At 39.7% G+C, this 20,396-nt stretch overlaps 1 protein-coding gene across 2 annotated transcripts; it reads right to left on the bottom strand.

Annotated features, from left to right (window-relative positions):
• Positions 1-454: 454 nt before the first annotated feature.
• Positions 455-20,221, bottom strand: pdhx (pyruvate dehydrogenase complex component X). Of its 2 annotated transcripts, none has more exons than XM_073831483.1 (11): positions 20,010-20,221; positions 17,132-17,218; positions 14,606-14,706; positions 14,071-14,258; positions 9,738-9,836; positions 7,497-7,659; positions 6,767-6,914; positions 6,286-6,344; positions 6,018-6,176; positions 2,962-3,026; positions 455-1,100 (listed from the first exon to the last, which is right to left on the bottom strand). In XM_073831483.1, exons 1-11 carry the CDS (start codon positions 20,179-20,181, stop codon positions 836-838), a joined length of 1,506 nt encoding a protein of 501 aa, XP_073687584.1. In that variant the 5' UTR covers positions 20,182-20,221; the 3' UTR covers positions 455-835. The 2 variants fall into 2 exon arrangements, with proteins under 2 accessions (XP_073687584.1, XP_073687585.1); XM_073831484.1 differs by having other exon boundaries at positions 17,132-17,215.
• Positions 20,222-20,396: the final 175 nt, after the last annotated feature.

Raw genomic sequence — 20,396 nt, 5'->3', positions numbered from 1 at the left:
CACTCAACACCAAGAAGGGTCAGAGGAGTTATGGAAGACATATTAAGTACTAGAATATTACACTTGTTGAATTAAATCTAGGGTGTTATTAATGGCATATATAGTTTTTTTAAGCATGTTTAATACATTTCAATTTTGCAATCTTTCTATGAATTATATTAGCGAGTTATTTTAAGAAAATACATCTTTTATATTTAATCCAAGGGGGTCTACTCATTTGTGCTGTGCACTGTATATATACTTTAATCTTTTCATAATTTTATCTGTATTATTCATCTTTATACCTATAAAAATATATTAAATGTACAAATATTGATCAGACATCCACAATGTTCCAAAACATGTTTGACATGAAAACAAAACTAGGCTGAATTTTGATAGGTGATGTTGTTCTGGCATTGACATGAGTGTGAAAGTGCAGTTAAGAACAATAACAACAACAACAACAACTCAGTACAGCAGAAGACAAGAGTTTATTGGATTATTTGGCAAATGCAAAAAATAGTGTCCTAATATGACTGAATGGCTTGGTTCAGTGATTTGCTGCTTCAGTTGACAGATATCGTCTACTATAAAGGTGCTTAAACATTGCCATGTGATTATCAGTAGGTTTACTTTCACGCAGTACACTGAACGCTTCTCGCTTCGCAAAATAACCATTTATGGTAGAAGTGCTGCAAATGATAATATTAATTGACCTAGGACTTCAAAGTGCTTCTCTGACCTCGAGTCACTTGTCCATGTACATATCTATGTACATCTTAACAAATAAATATCACGTATAACACCAGAGCGCATTCAGTCCCCACAATTTTCCCTCTCTCTCTCTCTCTCTCTAGGGCAGAGTCGCACGCTGAGGCTGCTCTAGGTTCGTGCGAAACTTCTCCAGAAAGCGCGAGGCGAGTTGGTCATCCACCAGACGGCCGTCGCTAGACAGAGTCACAGTCATCAGCTGTTGGGTGCGGAGAACGGGGCCATCTGGGTCCTGGGGGGCCAATGTCAGTTTGGACCTGGTGCCGCCCACGGCTAAGATGCACGCTTGAGGAGGATTGATCACAGCGCTGAACTCACTGATGCCAAACATGCCCAGGTTGGAGATACTAAAACAGACAAACATGTTCAAATAATAAAAAATCCATGCTATGACCACTTTAAATATCTAACACAGTGGTTCTCAAACTTTTTTGTTCGCGCCCCCCTTTAAACCTCTAAAAAATCTGGTGCCCCCCTCCCGAAAATACCTATCCCAACTAAGACTAATAAATGATTTTACTAAACATAATGAAAAATTTATGCTTAGTTAAAAAAAAAAAAAAAAGCTACAGGACAAAAACACATGCAACACTTGAAACATTAAAAAACAGCACAGGGACAATAACTGTTATTATTATAATTCTCTCTGATATTTATTTATTTTTTGTGGGTTTCATTCTGTCCTAAGGCATAGCAGGGCTTGAAATTAACTTTTTTACTTGGTAGCACTGGTACTCCCAGCTTCAAAAAGTTAGGAGCACCAAAAAAATATAGGAGCACCCAATTTATTTTTAGTAATGTGCCGATCTTGATTCTTCATGGCTGATTCTGATTGCAGATGTCTTTCAAGCAAATGAGCTGATTCTGAAAGCCTTTTTTTATATATTTATTTTACGCCTTAAACAAGGGACAGGAATGAATGAAAATATGAGTACATGAACAAGATGTTTATTTTCTCTATTGTAAGTACAGCCATTTAAATTAGAGACAGCCACTGCATTTTTAAAGAATCTACTGTATAAATAACAAAAAATAAACGACACAGTTCTTTCTTAGTCGTGTAGGCAATAAATGCAGCCATAATCAAAGTAGGCTACTCTTTCAATATTCAAAGTGCAAATAGAGACCGAATTTTCCCATCATGATACAGAGCGATAGAAAACTACACAACTGATTATAGCCCATATACTAATAACAGCCTAGATATGTTATGTAGCCTAATTTACGCACATTGGGGAGTCGATCTCTAAACGTGGGGTGTTAGAATTGCTTTTGAATGCGTGTGCGCGTTTTACTTTTGGTTTCATTTTAACGATCGCGCGAATCAGCGGCGCTGTGCATGCATTCTACAATACAAGACATTAATTTTACAAAACCATTTGAAAGTGGGAGGACACAAACAGGATTTTTAAAAAGCCCCAAGTGGAAATTACGCCCCTGCGTTGAGCTGAACTCTGTCGCTGAGTTATCATTTGTGAATGTATGCTGTTGTTCAGTATACCGAGACTGAGGCGCCAGAATGCCGCAGTTCAACGGAGCCCCCCACTTTGAGAACCACTGATCTAACACAATGAAAAGAAAGCAAAAACAATACGTTGAGAATTAAATATTGATTTTAATAATAGCCTACATCAGTAGCAGAACCAGCTGATGTTGGCACAAAACACACTGCTATTTATTTCAAGTGTTGGGATATTAAAGGAATCATGATATTGAGAAATCAATGTAAGAGCAAGAGGTCACTGTACTATAAAAGCATGCTGCAAATTTCCTAAACTGCTGCTGTTTTCTACTTCCTCCTTTTCCTTGCGTAATAGAGCTGATGCGCAGACACAGAGCACATGTCCACCCCTTCATCACCTCTGACGACCGACGGCACACGCTGGCTATTGCAGGATCACCAGACTAGAAATAGCACTGTTTTCCAAAGGGCTCTTTTTCAGCTAAGTGAATTATTTGTTGTTTGGTTCACTGCATTGAGAAATTAAGGTTTGAGAAAAAACTAAATCACCTCATCCTGTGGTGTCACGATCAGATCGCAAAGTCTTTTGATCCTCTATCTTTATCATTTCTGCTTCTCTAATGAACAGACTGAGGAGAGTTAGGGCAGTTAGAGCTTAATTGTATTGTAATTGTTTTAGAAATTACAGGAGGAAAGTGAAAGAGGTTTTCCTGTTCCTTTACTACAAACAACAGAAGGACATTCACCTGAAGGATCCTCCCTGATACTCCTCTGGTAACAGCTTCCCGTCCCGCGCCTTCTGCGCCAGAGCCTGAGAGAGAAGACGAACCCATGAGACAACAAACAAAACATAATGCTACTTATTTAATATCAATGTAACATTGTTTTCCGTTTATTTTTTTATGTAAAGTACACTTTACTTGTCCACAGTAAAAACTATAGCAAACATAATTAAAGGCAATTAAACAGTCAGTAAAAGATAAATAAATAAAAACTAATAACAAATACACAAATTACAAGCACAGAATATAGCTGCAAGCACACCAAAGGGGAAATGAGGATCTAAGCGTGGCATGGAGCACCAGACCAACTGAGTAAAGGAAGCCACTGAGATGATTTTAGTCAAAATGACAGAAAAATAATGTAGAACTCCTAGTAATATGATTTAATGTCTTATCACTTCTGACCAACAGGTGGCGCTGTTATCAAATCGATGTGGTGTGTTTAGTGTGAGTTGACAAAGGCCCACACAAAGTCTGCTGTCATTATGTCAAAACGGTTTCATCTATCAACATGAAATATCACTTTTTGTCAGCACAGTCTGAAGATGATCTGACTCTTTTTTTGGCAAAAATTGGACGAACGATCTAGGAGGAGTTCGGAAAAGTAGGCTTTCAACATAAATCAATATGGCGGACAGGAAGTTCGGCCAAGTATGGTGTAAAATCTATGTTGTTGGCATGACCCAAGGAATATTTTACCAATAGGTGGCGTATTGATGTGGTGTAATCCGTGTGAGGTGACAATGCACATACAAAATTAGGTGCAAATATCTCAAAGCTTTGCAGAGATACAGCTTCAGATGCACTTTGGCATCTTTCCAGCAAATTCGTGTGTATGTGAAAATGTGTTCAATGAAAACAGTTTCATATATCGACACGAAATCCATACATTTTTTGTCAGCATGGTCTGAAGATTGATCGAATTTGGTGAAAATTGGACCAATATTCTAGGAGGAGTTCAAAAAAGTTTTCAACAATAATCAAAATGGCAGACAGGAAGTGTCAATGTTCTTGGCATGACCCAAGAAATATTTTGAGGAAACTTTCATTACAGTAAGCCATTTTCATCAGAAGTTATTAGCATTTTTCAAAATTTCCTTATCACTTTTTGCCACCAAACTTTTTGAGTACTGGCAGGGCATGGTGCCGAAGACAAAATTCAAGATGGCTGACGCCCCAAAATGGCTGACATGGGAAAATAGGATATGGTTAGACTCTGCATGCTCCTCACAATCTAACAAGACCAGTTTTGAGAATTTTTGGCCAAACCATTGAGAGGTTATAAGCAAAAATAGCCATTTTTCATATCTCCTGACCACTAGGTGGCACCAGTGTTGTTTTTGACAACCATCTTAGATTTAGTCTTAGTCTTAGTCTTTTGGACTAAAATGCTTATTAGTTTTAGTCAAATTTTAGTCAGTTCTATATGTGATAGTTTTAGTCCAATTTTAGTCGACGAAAAGTCAAAAAGGTTTTAGTCTAGTTTTAGTCAAAAAAAGGGGAAAAAGTAGTCTTTTAACAAATTAATGTAGGTCTGTAAGTGTTTGGCTGTTGGGTAGTGTCACTTATAAGTTTTGAAAATAGCAGATCTATAGTTCAACACGATGTGAGCTTCCGGATCGACTATTTTCACCAATAATTACAATAATGAAGGAATGTTTTAAAACATAAATAACAAACAAGGATGGAATGCTAAAACGGCTTGCCATACTAGTATGACAAAGAGTATTTAATGCTACAACGGCTTGCCATAGCGCAGCTGTTCTCAATTCCAGTCCTCGCGCCCCACCGCTCTGCACATTTTGTGTGTTTCACGCATCGCTTCCGACGTTTATTCTATTCCAACGTTACTGCCCTTCGAAGTGGACATCACAGGATATTCCGCCATTATTCATGAGTTCGAAGCGAGTGTATATGTTCCATTTGAAGGTCATTAAAGCATTCGAGACGTAATTTAAAATGTATTTATTTACAGATGCATTTATGTCACACCTCTAGTAAGTTTCATCTGTGTGTGAAGACGCTGCATGCGGTGGCGTAGCGCAGATATGTGAATGAATGTTTCGAAGTGTAGTAAACAGATTTCCCCCGCTCAGGGAGTAGGGAGCAATGAACACTGTGCAGGGACCATGTCAATCGGATCGCAGTTCCTGCACGGAGTTCACTTCTAATGAGCTGGTTATCTGAATCAGGTGTGTTAACTAAGAGAGACATGCAAAATATGCAGAGCGGTGTGGCGCGAGGACTGGAATTGAGAACCGCTGCCATAGCGGCAGATATATGTTTTAATTGGCATGCACAATAAGCAGAAATGTCATGCATTTTAAACGTCTGACAGACCACCCACTAACATTTTCGTCTATTCTCGTCTCGTCAACGAAAGCTCACACACGTCTCGTCATGTTTTAGTCATCAACGAGCCATTTTTATCTCGTCATCGTCTCGTTATCGTCATGAAAAAAAGTGGCGTCAACGAAATGATTTCGTCATCGTCATCGTTGACGAAAACAACACTGGGTGGCACAGTAGCCTCAGGTCATGCCTGTCTCAATACACCAAACTGTTGCGGAGATATAGCCTCACATCCATTTTTGTGTGCTTTTCGTAGAATTTGTGTGTTATTCGAGAACGGTTTGACTAATCAACTTGAATTCCGTATATTTTTTCCAGTATGGTCTAAAGGTGATCTGAGCCAATATTGGTAAAAATCTGACAAACCGTCTAGGACGAGTTAGAGAAGTAGGTTTTCTAGGGTTGGAAATGCGTCTCTGTGTGATGTCAACCAAGTCAGTCGTGTGCCCAGTCTATTGTCTGCTATATGTGTCAACCCTCAAACTTTTTGATATTTACATGTGTGATATTTTGATCATTTCGATATATTGTACAGCCCTAGACAGCAGACTACAACTCTTCTTTAACATGCCAATGATGCCACACAACAGCATTATATATTCTCCTCCATATGCACTCTGAGCTGCGTCTGGTTTAAGTCTGTCGATCAGTATATGATGTTAAATGACCTTAGCGGTGGCAGAGATCTCCTGCAGCCCTTTGTTAGCGGCGTCTCTGATGATGGGCGTGATGAGCCCCCGTGGTGTGGCCACCGCAATCGAGATGTGGATGGAGTCCAGAGCCTGCGGACCGTCCCCAGACCACATCACGTTCACCTCCGGCATCTCCTGCAGGACACCACACGCAAACCATCATTTGTGCTCATAAAAGAACTGACAAGAGCCACTTTGAGAATAACTGATGGGGCACAGCGCTGTCATTCATGAGTGAACTTACTCTGAGAGACACAGCAGCCGCTTTGATGATGAAATCATTGACTGACACCTTGATGTTCTCTGAACACAAACACACAACTGATGTTAGCACAACACAAACTGAGACGCTTTTACGTCACACATCTCCTTCAAAACTAATTCATCAGTGGCTCTCATTTGTGCATCAAACCTGTGCTGATGTTTTCCCACAGAAGTCTTTAGTATTTTTACAAACACAACGTCTTTAAAAATTTGTATTTATTATTCATTTTAATCTGAATTGGAGCTGAAATAGTTTTTCATCTGGGATTGTGTGTTTTTGTGGGAGCGATGGGAAGGAAGGTGGGGTGTCCTGAGGAATGATCCACTGCTGACAGACATCTATTATTGAATAACAGCACATAAACGTGTCTGTCCTCAGAGCACAGCACTAATACCCATCATCTGTCTGGCTGTTCTGTGTGGATTATGATTTGAGCGTGATGTAAATGAAGGCGTCCCACCCGTGGCCAGCTGTTTTCTGAGGTTGATGACGGCCGCGAGGTCACAGTCGACAGAAGCGTACGCGTGAGGGATGGTGCTCTTGGACTGCGTCAGTCTCTGTGCAATCACTCTCCTCACGTTAGACGCCGGGATCTCAGTGAACGTGCCCTGAAATCAGAACGCATCCCACATTAACCATTCCACAGCCACATGCCATTTCCCTTTCGTATCAGCATAGTTCATACAGAATCAACTCTCCAGCCTCTCCACCACATTTACTGAAATCTTTGATTTTACAGAGATGCTTAATGCCACACCATTCATTCTGGAGAACGGTGTGCTGCAAAACACTGTCACAACAGCAACTTTTATTTCAGCATGACAATATGAAACTAGATAAAGTTAGTCAAGACTAAGTTGGCTTGAAAAAGCCTGATCAGAAAGTGTGAAAAAGTTTCAAAAGTTTTAGAAATTGTAGACATTTTATGGTTTTCAGTCTGAAAAAGATTGAAGTTAAAAGTAGTTTTAAAGCTTAACGTTCAAATGTTTTGAAGGCAATACAGTCTGTCAGATAGATAAATAGCATGTTTTAGCATGTTACTAGTATGATTCTAGTTGCTAGGCTTAGATGGATGGATGGATGGATGGATGGATTTGCTGAGTTTGGAGTCCGTAGAGTTAAAGCTCTAGGAGGAGATAGAGTTGATCCTTTTAGTCCCAGAAGAATAATAATAATAAGTGTAAGCTGACCGGCATTCCAGGTTTTCCGGGCACAGACACTGGTGGGAAGGTGGGGCGTCCAGTGCTGGGGGCGATGGGTGTAGAGACTGTGGCTGGAGCAGGAGCAGCGACCGCAGCCGCTGGAGGAGCTGGATGTCCTTTATCACTCCGACTCAACAGCTGCAGAGCGTCTCTGAAAACACACACAACTATGAACTCAATCAAGCTCAGAAATTAAACAAGTTCACTTTCAGAACAAACATTTACAGATAATGTACTCACCCCCTTGTCATCCAAGATGTTCATGTCTTTCTTTCTTCAGTTGATAAGAAAGTATGTTTTATGAGGAAAACATTTCATTTTTTCTCTCCATATAGTGGACTTCTATGGTGCCCCGAGTTTGAACTTCCAAAATACAGTTTAAACGCAGCTTCAAATGACTCTAAATGACCCCAGCCGAGGAAAAAAAATGTGCAGGCTACACAACTCCTCGTCCAGGCCCTGGTCATTTCCAGGCTGGACTACTGCAATGCTCTTTTAGCCGGTCTTCCAGCATGTACAATCAGGCCTCTACAAATGATTCAGAATGCAGCAGCACGACTGGTCTTCAATGAGCCCAAAAAGGCCCATGTCACACCTCTCTTCATATCCCTGCACTGGCTACCGGTTACAGCACGCATCAAATTCAAGACACTGATGCTGGCCTATAGGACAGCCACCGGCTCATCACCGGCCTACCTCCATTCACTACTACACATCTACACTCCCTCCAGAAGACTGAGATCCTCTAGTGAAAGACGCCTCACTGTACCACCACAGAGAGGTATTAAATCACTGTCCAGAACATTCTCGTTCACCGTTCCTGCCTGGTGGAATGATCTTCCCACCCCTATCTGGAACGCAAACTCCTCTCTTTCTTGACCTTCCCTTTCTAGCCTGTACTCATCTAACAGCACCTGATATATGGTATTTTGAACACTTCCTATGTTGATCTGCCTCCTTAGGATGAATCACTTTTCCCAATTTGTAAGTCACTTTGGATAAAAGCGTCTGCAAAATGAATAAATGTAAATGTAAATGTGAATGTGAATGAAAAAGGGTCTTATCTAGAGAAACCATCAGTTTTTTTTGTTTTTGTTTTTTTAAAGTGAAATGGGAGTTTTTTGAGTTTTTTATTTTTTCATTCAAAGCAAAACAAGACCAGCGTTTGAGGTTAAAAGGTATTAAAAAATATTAACTGATGGTTTTGCTAGATAAGACTCCCTCGGCTGGGATCGTTTAAAAGTCCTTTAAAGCTGCGTTTAAACTGCATTTTGGAAGTTCAAACTCGGGGCACCATAGAAGTCCACTATATGGAGAACATATTCCTCAGAAAACAATTTCTTTACGACTGAAGAAAGAAAGACATGAACATTGTGGATGACAAGGGGGTGAGAAGATTATCGGTACATTCTTGTTCTGGATGTGAACTACTCCTTTAATAAAAGGACAAAGGTGGTGTGAGATACACAGGGGTTTGTAATGGTTTTACTGGTAGATTCACCAGACACGCCACTAAAGGCTACTCTAATCATTTAGTAATCTAGTGATGACTGCTTTGTCATTAAAAGTCCTTACATTTTATTTAATGTATCTTATTACAAAAAGAAGTCCCATCCACATCTTAACAAATGTTCTCCTCCATACAATGTGCAAACTGAAGTCAGAAAATCATATATTAATGTACACTATATAATGTGTGTAAAAAAGACTTATTTTAACATTAGCACTGACAGTCATTATGATCAATTTAGCATTGTGGCATTTATAAGTGTCAGAGAGTTGATAAAAGTGGTCATAAATATATTTTTTAAATATATTCAGTACAAGAAACCGGCAGATGATATAGGCTTACGGACCAATCACATTTTGATGGAGAAGACCCCCCCCCCCCCCCCATAATATAAGCAAATGTCTGGCTAATCTAATATAGATGCATATTGTGTCTCTGTCTGGTGCAGCTGAACTGTCATGGTCTGATCTTCAGTGGATTGGAGATATTAATAGCTGTCAGTTTCTTTGTTTCTATGGACACCCAGAAGGAGGAGGCTGCATTGCCATGGTAACGTGTGTCAGTAATGAGACTGCTCAGTGGGATCTTATGTGTGTGTGTGAAAATCTACAAGCTCATGCACACACATGTATATATAGAGAGAGCAGAAGAGTTCTGTATGCGAATGTGGGGAAACACTCACAGATGTACTGTGTGAAAACTGTGTGTGTGAGACTCACTCTTTAGTGATGAGGCCGCGTGGACCTGTAGCTTTGGCCAGATGAGGATCCAAACCATGAGTGCCCAAAATGTGTCTCGCAGCTGGACTCAAACGCAGTCTGTCAGAATCACAGATGAACACTGATATCAGTGACTATGCAAATAATCCCCAGTACCGTCACAGAAGACCAGACTGACTCTGTGTCCAAAATGTGTCTCGCAGACTTGGTGACTATGTATTACACAGTCCATTACCACATTTTATGCTCACACATTTGTCCTGTTGTTTTGATGCAAAATGAGTGCACCCTCTAGAAAGTTACCAAACATGATTCTTGAGTTTTGCTAGTAAAAGATCAGGAGAAACGGTGTGAAAGACACGAGAAGAGTGACTGTCACATCTCAGATTGTAAGACGCACAACCCGCAGGAGCTCAAACACATGGCTGTTTTTCACACAGGAAGCAGCTGCTGCAGCCAAAGCATGAGAAATGCGTAGAATGAAGATTTCTGGGAGTCCAAGTCAATCATTTAGCACCCAAAACACATGGGGTCAGGAGAGGAAGCAGTACAGTGAGAAGGATCTGGTCTACACAGTAAAAATGAATTCTGACCCTGGACCACAAAACCAGTCTTAAGTAGCACGGGTATATTTGTAGCAACAGCCAAAAACACATTGTATGGGTCAAAGTTATCCATTTTTTACGCCAAAAATCATATCGTGTTCCATGAAGATATTTTGTACATTTCCTATCAAAGATTTGAAAATTAAATTTTTGATTAGTAATATGCATTGCTAAGAAGTTGGACAACTTTAAAGGTAATTTTCTCAATATTTTGAATTTTTTTGCACCCTCAGATTGCAGATTTTCATATAGTATCTTTTAACAAATATTGTCCTATCAACCGATCGTGGTTGCATCTCTCTATTAGTGCTACTGGATCTTAGTGCTGCGTTTGATGCTATTGACCACAACATTCTGTTAAACAGACTTGAAAATTATGTAGGCATTAATGGTACTGCACTGGCTTGGTTCGAATTGTACTTATCTGACCGTCATCAGTTTGTGGCAATAAATGAAGAGGTATCATATCAGTCATAAGTGCAGTATGGAGTACCTCAAGGCTCAGTACTAGGGCCATTACTTTTTACGCTTTACATGTTACCCTTGGGAGATATCATCAGGAAACATGGTGTTAGCTTTCATTGTTACACTGATGATACTCAGCTCTATATTTCTTCGCAGCCCGGCAAAACATATCAATTCGAAAAACTAACAGAATGCATAGCTGATATTAAAAACTGGATGGCGAATAACTTCTTACTGTTAAATCCTGAAAAAACAGAAGTGTTAATTATTGGACCTAAAACCTCTACAAGTAATAACCTAAAACACAGTCTAATACTAGATGGCTGCTCTGTAAATTCGTCGTCATCAGTTAGGAACCTAGGCGTCCTATTCGATAGCAATCTCTCCTTTGAAAGCCACATTTCTAGCATCTGCAAAACCGCATTTTTCCATCTTAAAAATATATCGAAATTACGACCTATGCTATCAATGTCAAATGCTGAAACATTAATTCATGCGTTCATGACCTCAAGGGTAGATTATTGTAATGCTTTATTGGGTGGTTGTTCTGCACGCTTAATAAACAAACTCCAGCTGGTCCAAAATGCAGCAGCTAGAGTTCTGACTAGAACCAGAAAGTATGACCATATTAGCCCGGTTCTGTCAGCACTGCACTGGCTCCCTATAAAACATCGTATAGATTTTAAAATCTTGCTAATTACTTATAAAGCCCTCAATGGTTTAGCTCCTCAGTACTTGAGCGAGCTCCTATCATATTATAGTTCCTCACGTCCGCTGCGTTCTCAAAATTATGGCAATTTGATAATACCTAGAATATCAAAATCAACTGCCGGCGGCAGATCATTTTCTTATCTAGCGCCTAAACTCTGGAACAATCTACCTAACACTGTTCGGGAGGCAGACACACTCTGTCAGTTTAAATCTAGATTAAAGACACATCTCTTTAACCTGGCTTACACATAAAATCATTAACACATTCCTATAATTCAAATCCGTTAAAGGATTGTTAGGCTGCATTAATTACGTCAGCCGGAACCGAAAACACCTCACATAACATTTGATGCACTCGCTGCATCGTAAAAAGAATGGCATCTACGCTAATATTAGTCTGTTTCATTCTTATTCCGAGGTCACCGTAGCCACCAGACCCAGCCTGTATCCGGATCAGATGGTCACTCCAGTCCCCCGGATCCAGTCCGTACCCAGCTTAGATCATGGATCACCACCTGGAGATGACTTCAATAGCTGTGGATGTCAACTAGATGAGCTCCAGAGACGGATCATCAATGAAGACCTCGCCAACCTTGACGGCCATCGGCGCTACACCACGGGATCCTGATGAGTTCTCTACAATCAGACATTGGTACAAACTGCTGGTTTGGTCTGGCCAGAGGAGAACTGGTCCCCCGACTGAGCCTGGTTTCTCCCAAGGTGTTTTCCTCCATTTCTGTCACCTGTGGAGTTTTGGTTCCTCGCCTCTGGCTTGCTTAGTTGGGGACACTTTCCAGTGATATCGTATACTATTTGAACTGAACTGACGATGATATCACTGAATTCATTGATGAACTGCCTTTAACTGAAAATTGATTATTTACAATAATGCGTTACTTACACACTATTGTTCTGTTTAAATACTGTGCAGTTGCTTTGACACAATCTGTATTGTTGAAAGCGCTATATAAATAAAGGTGACTTGACTATCCTAACAATTTATATAATCAGCTTTCAGATGATGTATGATCTCAATTTCAACAAACTGACCTTTATGACTGGTTTTGTGGTCCAGGGTCACAATTGTGCTTTTTTTTAATGGCGTCTTGAATTCATACATGTAAACAGAAGTCTCCCTCTCCCTGTGTCAATGGGACATTTTATTTACACGACAAGGTAAAAACTGTCACAAAATTGGACATGTCATGTAATCTCAATGCCAAAAAGGGTCAAGTTGAAGGACAGGGAATCTTAGATGACTACCGTAAATCCTCTAATATTGGCCTGTATTCCATTCTCGCTGTCAGCTGAGGTAAATAATGGCCGGTCTCTAATAGCGGCCGGGGCTATTATTAGAAACAACGTATGTCTGGGCAGCAGAGTATGTGAGCGGAGCGCGGAGTGGAGCTGTGTAATTTTGATTGGAGGGAGGAGCGGATTTTTGAAAAGTCGGATCGTCGTGGTTTTCACTCGCTCCAAGAGCGCTCCATCATGAGTACAATTCATGCCAACGGTCCGCAATATAACTGCATATTAAGCAAGAATTCATATATTAAACATGTTTAGATAGCTTGATAGAGATGGATCACTCAAATCAGAAAGAATGTAAAGGCTATGATGACGGCAATGGATGAGCAGTAAATTATAGTTCACAAGGCATTAGTTTGTTCCTAGATAATGAATATTTTCAGGTGAAAGCATGATTTAAACAGGTACAACACTTATTCACACGCAATCGCTCTGTCAATAATGCATTAAAACAAATCTAATGGTCTCTGATTTAGAATAAACAGACATCTGTAAGAAATGCAGCGATTCGTAGGTAAAATAACTGACGAAAATGTCTTTTTATTTTCATTACAAACTTTGCACGGCATAAAGCAGTTATACTCTTTTAATGCTGACAATGTTATTAGCTTGGTATGTGGTAGGAATAAAGATTGCACACTACTGTTCCAAACTCTCCTGTTATTTTATTTTAGTATTTTTTATTTTAATATGTGTTATGAACAGGACCGTTGTATTTCAAACATTTTTTTTTTTTTTTTGTTTGACGCGGAGCGGTGTTTCTGATATCAGTGAGCGAGGAGTGGAGCGGGAAATTATGAACCCAGAGCGGAGCTGGAGCGGAGCGATTATTAAATGCACCTAGTATTTTATAGGTTCAAATAGACACAAAATCTCTTTTTTTTTTATTCTACTGGTAGTTCGTTTTGCTCAAATAGAAATTGAGGCCTGCCTCTAATTCTGGCCTCCTTCTAATAAAGGCCTGGACCGCGATGCGCTTGAGTAAAATAAAGGCCCCGGCCTGTATTAGGGGATTTACGGTAATTATTGTTCCACATCTTCATTTAAGCAGACAAAAAATGTCTAATTTACTACTTTTATAGATAGTGGTGATATGGTTCTCTATTTGTAAGCATGTTCAATAAATCAAATAAAACTTTGTTCTGAACTGTAATTGTGACCATTACATGCATCTCTATGTCCAGAGGAGCTGTTTTGTACCTAAAAACATCTACAAACAACAGACATGAGTTGGAGACACTGACTGTTTGAGCGCTGAGGCTAGAGGTGTGGTGGTCAGAGGAGGGGCGGAGCCAGCAGCAGGGGGCGGGGCAGCAGTGGTGGGTGTGACCGGCTCAAGCGCTGGAATCTCCACCTGCTTCCAGTCTTCACCTTCACCCACCATCAGTGCTATGAGAGTTCCCAAACGCACGCCTCGACTGCCCTCCTGCACCTGAAACACACCAGTGATGCTTATTTTTATTGGGTCAGCTGCAGCTAAGTCACATCTGCATATAATTAACAGTTTAATGGAAACAGAGGTGTGTAATGATATCTGCGCTCGCTAGCATCACCAAATGGGGAGATTTAAGCTGAGATTAAGATAAATGAATTAGGTTAATTTCTGGGAGCTGAGTAAAGCACTGAATCTAGATTAAAAAAGTGGTCAAACCTCAAACAATTCTTTGTTTTATTTCCGTACATACCGAGTTTGAGCATCTATCTCAGATCTCATCATTTCATATAAAATGTCAAAGTTTGAGTATCGATTCAGGATCTCTCTGTCAGACACACACTTACAAGTATTTTAGCAAGGGTTCCATCATCACTGGACTCCATGACGACCACGGCTTTATCCGTCTCAATCTCACAGAGAGCGTCACCTGCGGCCACTTCATCACCTGCTCGAACACACACAATGATTCGGGTGCACTAAAGTACATGTGCTTTTTAAATGTTCACTGTGTTCTATATTAGCAGTAAGTTTTCACCAGAGTTTTACTTGGCAGCAAACAATTTGTGTGCACAAAAGATAATGTATCTAGATCACGTCTTTTTTGTGGAAGGCCAAAAACACTTTTTTACATTTTTCAGCAAAATATAAAGAATAGAATATAGTCAACACCTGGAAAAATACTCTGATATAGTTTTTTCTAAACTAAGTCCAAATTAATTTCCAACAGTGAACAACAATTAATATATCGTCACCTTAGAATTACAAGGTTCTATCTGCATTCTGAGCACTTTCGAGATATCGAGCTTCAAAGTGTTTGCATTCCATTGACTTCTGTAGATAGAAACATTTTTGTTTTCTAAAAAAGGCCCAAAATGCACACAGCTTACAAAAGAAACATCAAATAATGTAAATAATCTGTCACAGAATAAGAATATGTGAATAACTCAATTTTGAAAAAAATGTCAGATAGAACCTTATAATTCTAAGGTGACAATATATATGAACATACGTATAGGTACACATATAAATACATACACATATATATATTAAATATTGGATGAGAAAAATAATTAATAGTAAAAACAACCTCTTGCTGTTTCACAGCAACAGCAGCAGGTAAAGTTACAGTCTCTCTCTCCTCTGAGCCCATTGAGTTTTAACAGACCCCTACAGCCGGCTGTGAGTTTGGTGGAGAGTAGTGTAGTAAAACCGCGGTTATACAGATTTATGCAGTCAATATGCTGAAAAAAACATGGTTACTATACTTTTCCTATGGTAAAACCATGGTGAATTTTCAAAAGTGATTTTCTATAATAATATGAGATAAATGTTTAAATAGGTTATGACATTTACAAAATATCAAGAGGTGACATTTACTTATTTGGTTCTGACGAAAAGCAATGAAAGGTTATGGAAAAGCCCCATCAGAGCTGGGTTTGGGTGCAGGGACAGGACTGTAGCGTTAGTGTCGTGTTCATCAGAATAGTTCGTTTTCCCCACGGCATAAACGGATATGATGTTTTCATGGGTGTTCCAAGTAATGCCGAGGCTTTAATAATAGAATATTGATTACGTGGTTAATGTAAAAATTATAAAATACTATTTTTTTCCTGATAGTGTAATTTCTGAATTAAGGAAGATGCTAATTTAAAATAATAATAATAATAATTTGTTACATTTATATAGCGCTTTCTCTAGACACTCAAAGTGCTTTACAGTGTCAGGGGTATCTCCTCATCCACCACCAGTGTGCAGCCTCCTCCTGGATGATGCGACGGCAGCCATAGTGCGCCAGAACGCCCACCACACACCAGCTGACTGGTGGAGAGATGAAGCCAATCAGAATATGGGGATGATTTGGCCAGGATGCCGAGGTCACACCTCTACTCTTTTCCAAAGACATCCTGGGATTTTTAATGACCACAGAGAGTCAGGACCTCGGTTTAACGTCTCATCCGAAGGACGGTGCTTTTTGGCAGTATAGTGTCCCTTTCACTATACTGGGGTGCTAGGACCCACACAGACCACAGGGTGAGCACCCCCTGCTGGCCTCACTAGCACCTCTTCCAGCAGCAACCTAGTTTTCCCAGGAGGTCTCCCATCCAGGTACTGACCAGACTCAGCCCTGCTTAGCTTCAGTGGGCGACCAGTCTTGGGCTACAGGGTGATATGGCTGCGTGATAAGTCTTCCTTAAACTGTGTGTATCGTTGTTATTGTGATGTATGTGTGGAGTGTCAGGGATCCTGTGTAGACACTTGATCATCTCAATCATCGATAGCTTCTTTATTCTGACCGCTGAGAGCAACAAGGCAGACTGGACTGAATCTCTGCAGGAGCAGGACTGGACCACACTGATGGAGGACTGCGTGGTTTGGGCTGGTCCACATACACACGCTTGCGGTCTCTGCCACTTCCGAGTGTCAGCGTGTGACAGGAAGTTAGTGCGCAAGTCTGTGCCAGGTCTGATAACCCACACTGTCCCATCATGCATCATGTTCAGGAAATCACATGGCCTAAAAAAACACTATAAGTGTGTCTCATCAGGTCACGAAAGGTTGGACACACATGAACAGGACTTCAAACAGAGGAAATTCATGATGTACGGAGACAAGTGCTCAGGTGCTAAAACCACAAGTGTGTGTCTCTGGAATCTCCCTCGTCTGTTTTAATGAGCAGCTGGAAGCAGTAAAGCATAGACTTTTTAAAATAAGAGTTCTGTGTACTGTCTAAATTTAAAGCCCAAAATACAATATAGACCAACCTATTATTGGACAAACAGTGTTCATTTTCAATTGTGCTGGTCTTAAAACTCTTCAGTTTGATTTGAGCAACTCTGACATGATTGTTGTTGAGCAGAGAAATGGCCAACCTTCTTTCTTCAGCCATTTGACGATGTTTCCCTCCTCCATGGTGGGCGAGAGCGCTGGCATCTGCACCTTCAGAGGAGCGGCCCCTGCTGGACACACAACACACCGCCTTCAACACTACAGCAGATAGAGACATCTCATCTAGAAACATGGACAAGAGCTTTTTTATATGTTCAACTAATCATAAAAATGGACAGTATTCTGGATGCTGATTGGTCAGTGCTGTGTTTCTGCGATCACAATCCTGGGCAAAATAAACTAAGTAAAATTAGAAAATAGGGCTGGGTAAAAAATATCGATTCTCCGATTTTAATCGATCTTCAGTTTAACGCAACGATATCGATTCGGGAAATCCCGCTTGACGTAAGAGGATATGAATATTCACCTCTCGTCCTGAAGGTGTCACCATCAGCTGCTTTTTTTTGCAGAAAAATCTGGTGATCAAAAATGATTAGGCTGTAGTTAAGAACTGTTGCTGTCTTTTCATTTTTTTACAGTAATGTGCATTTTGCAGTTTGTTTACATGGTGTACAATGGATGCACATATTTATGACTTCTTGTTACAGTGTTCATTTAAAATAAAAGTTGTTTAAAATAAACAACTGTGTGCACCTTTATTATTAATGTAGATGTGCATTTCAGTAATAAACTTAAGTAGGAGAGTTTCAGTTACCAGCATTTATATCAAAATATGGATCCCATGTCTGCAAAACTAACATTTTAAATGAAATATTGATAGCTAATCGATATCGAATCGAATCGAAACCATAAAAATAAGAATCGAATCGAATCGCCGAATTGGTCACAATACCCAGCCCTATTAGAAAACACACCGGTCAGTGGACAATGCTAACATGAAGGATGCCCTAATCAAAAATCTATATACAAAATGTAATGTAATGCCATAAAAAATTATCATTTTTGGTTCCACAGAGGACCTTTCAGTAAACAGTTCCTAAACGAACCATTTTGAAGAACATTTCAGAAATCTAAAGAACCTTTTTCCACTATAAACAACCTTTGATGACAAAAAAGAACCTTTATTTTTAAGGGTGTAGTGCTAAAGTGGAACTATTGTGAGAGAACTTCATGTACACTTCATATCTTGCATTTAAAAAAATATCATTCAAAGATCATACAATCCTCCACAATAGTGGCATATAACACACTTTAGTACGGTGTACATTTTAGGACATCCTCAGACCTCAGCCATACAACGAAAAGGTGTCATGCCTCAGACTGAAAGGCTTCAGGTCTCAGGAAAAAGGACATCAGGTGTCAGGTCTCGTACAATTAGACATCGGACGAAACGGACTCAGAACAAAAGGCATCAGACAAAAATACATCAGGTGAAACGGACTTAGTGTGACAACACGCACACGGTTAGAAACAAGCAAAATGGTGTGGAACGTCATTTTTTTCTGGACTTTTCACTATACTGAACAATTCTGTGAAAATGTTGGTTGAATAATAATATCCAGCAAGATGCATCCATTACTTTCAAATGCATTATTTTAGGACATTGCGATTCTGACTCTACTAAAAGCAATGCTTGTTTTGTTATAAACTTTTTTTTTTCTTTGTAAATTTTAACAAACCGAAGTTTCTTTTTTTTAAGAATTAATCAATTATCTAAACACTATTTAAGAAAGCAAGAAGAACTATTTCATTGTTTCATTGTAAACTATTTAAATTGTACATTGTATGTTTAAAACGTGTATAATATTGCATGTTGCCAAATAGTTCTAGTTACCCTTATGAAAAATACCCATGGTTTAACTTCAAATAAAACTGTGGTTATACAAATGATAATCAATACATAAAAAAAGTTTCTATACTTTCACTATAGTAAAACCATGGTTAATTTTTATAAGGTTAACTTTGTCCGTCCTGAGTCTGTTAAAAGTGATGTCTTTTTGTTTGATGCCTTTTAATCTGAGTCCGTTTCGTCCGATGTCTAATTGTACGAGACCTGACACCTGATGTCCTTTTTCCTGAGACCTGAAGCCTTTCAGTCTGAGGCACGATGCGGTTTTGTCCTGTGACTGACGCCTTTTAGTCTGAGGCATGACACCTTTTCGTTGTATGGCTGAGGTCTGAGGATGTACACCGTACACGTTAGGCTTAATATTAAGCAATGTGCATTAAGCACAAGCAGAACTCCAAATAAAGTTGAATTCTAACTTTAATATCAGTAAGTCTTGATTGATATGCCAGTAAACACGTTAATAGATCTGAACTCTACTTAGTATGAAATAAATGTATTTTAAATAAATGGCTTTTTCTACTGTGGTGACTGGGATGTGTTTATGACACACAACTGCATAAAGAATGATCTTCATGCACAAAAGTGTTTACATTATGAGTTCACATAAAAAACACATGATCAACTCAGCAAGAGATGGGATTTTATTTTATTTGATTTATTTTTGCAACTTCTGCTTCATTTGTCCCCCAAATGTTGTTCATTTAAACCGTACCAGACTCAACGTCAAATGATTGTATCATGAAACTGATATTATACATAAGCCAGCAGACAGCAACTACACACTTGTGTAATAAAGTAAACATTGATCAGCGTCACAATCAGCCGATACTAACCTGACGAACATGATGACTAGGATGAGATCACATTCAGTCTCAGTGCTTTGCAATATTCAAAGTTTCATCAAAAAACAAGAACTACTAGTCATTAATCTCCTGAATGTGAGATCAACTCATTGATTTGTTATCAGCAGCACACAACAAGCCGTCATAACTGCCCGAATCATGACAATTATCATGTTTTACCATCGGTTATGACAATGTCTTGATATAAATTGTTCTATAATGAATAAACACAAATGTGTCCTTCTGCAGATCTGACAGAACAACACTCACCACAGACTGACGGCGACTGGAACAACTGTCTGAAGCCGCTTCCAGCCCAGCCTGCCGTCCGCTGACATTTATTCTGAGTTATTAGTCTATTGTGAACAGTCAGTTTATTCGGTTTAATGGCTCTCAGAGCGATGAAAACGCCCCTCCGACCGAGTCTCATGGAGGCCGCCATCGCTGTGCCCTTCTCCTGCAGCGCCTTCTTCTTCTCTGCCGCTGATTGGAGGATCGAGCACTAGCGCCGCCTACTGGACTGTGGTGCATCTAGCCTTCTTGTTAAATGCAGAAAATATGAAGCAGAAAGAAAAGAACGACTAGGAATGGAAGTGGACAACGTAACTTAATAAATACTCGCACCGTTTCGTAATCGAAAGAGGGATGGGTAAATGG

Source organism: Garra rufa, chromosome 25 (assembly GCF_049309525.1).
Source record: "Garra rufa chromosome 25, GarRuf1.0, whole genome shotgun sequence".
NCBI classification, from domain to species: domain Eukaryota; kingdom Metazoa; phylum Chordata; class Actinopteri; order Cypriniformes; family Cyprinidae; genus Garra; species Garra rufa.
Note: the sequence above shows the minus strand (reverse complement) of the source record. Positions and strands in the feature narration are given on the sequence as shown.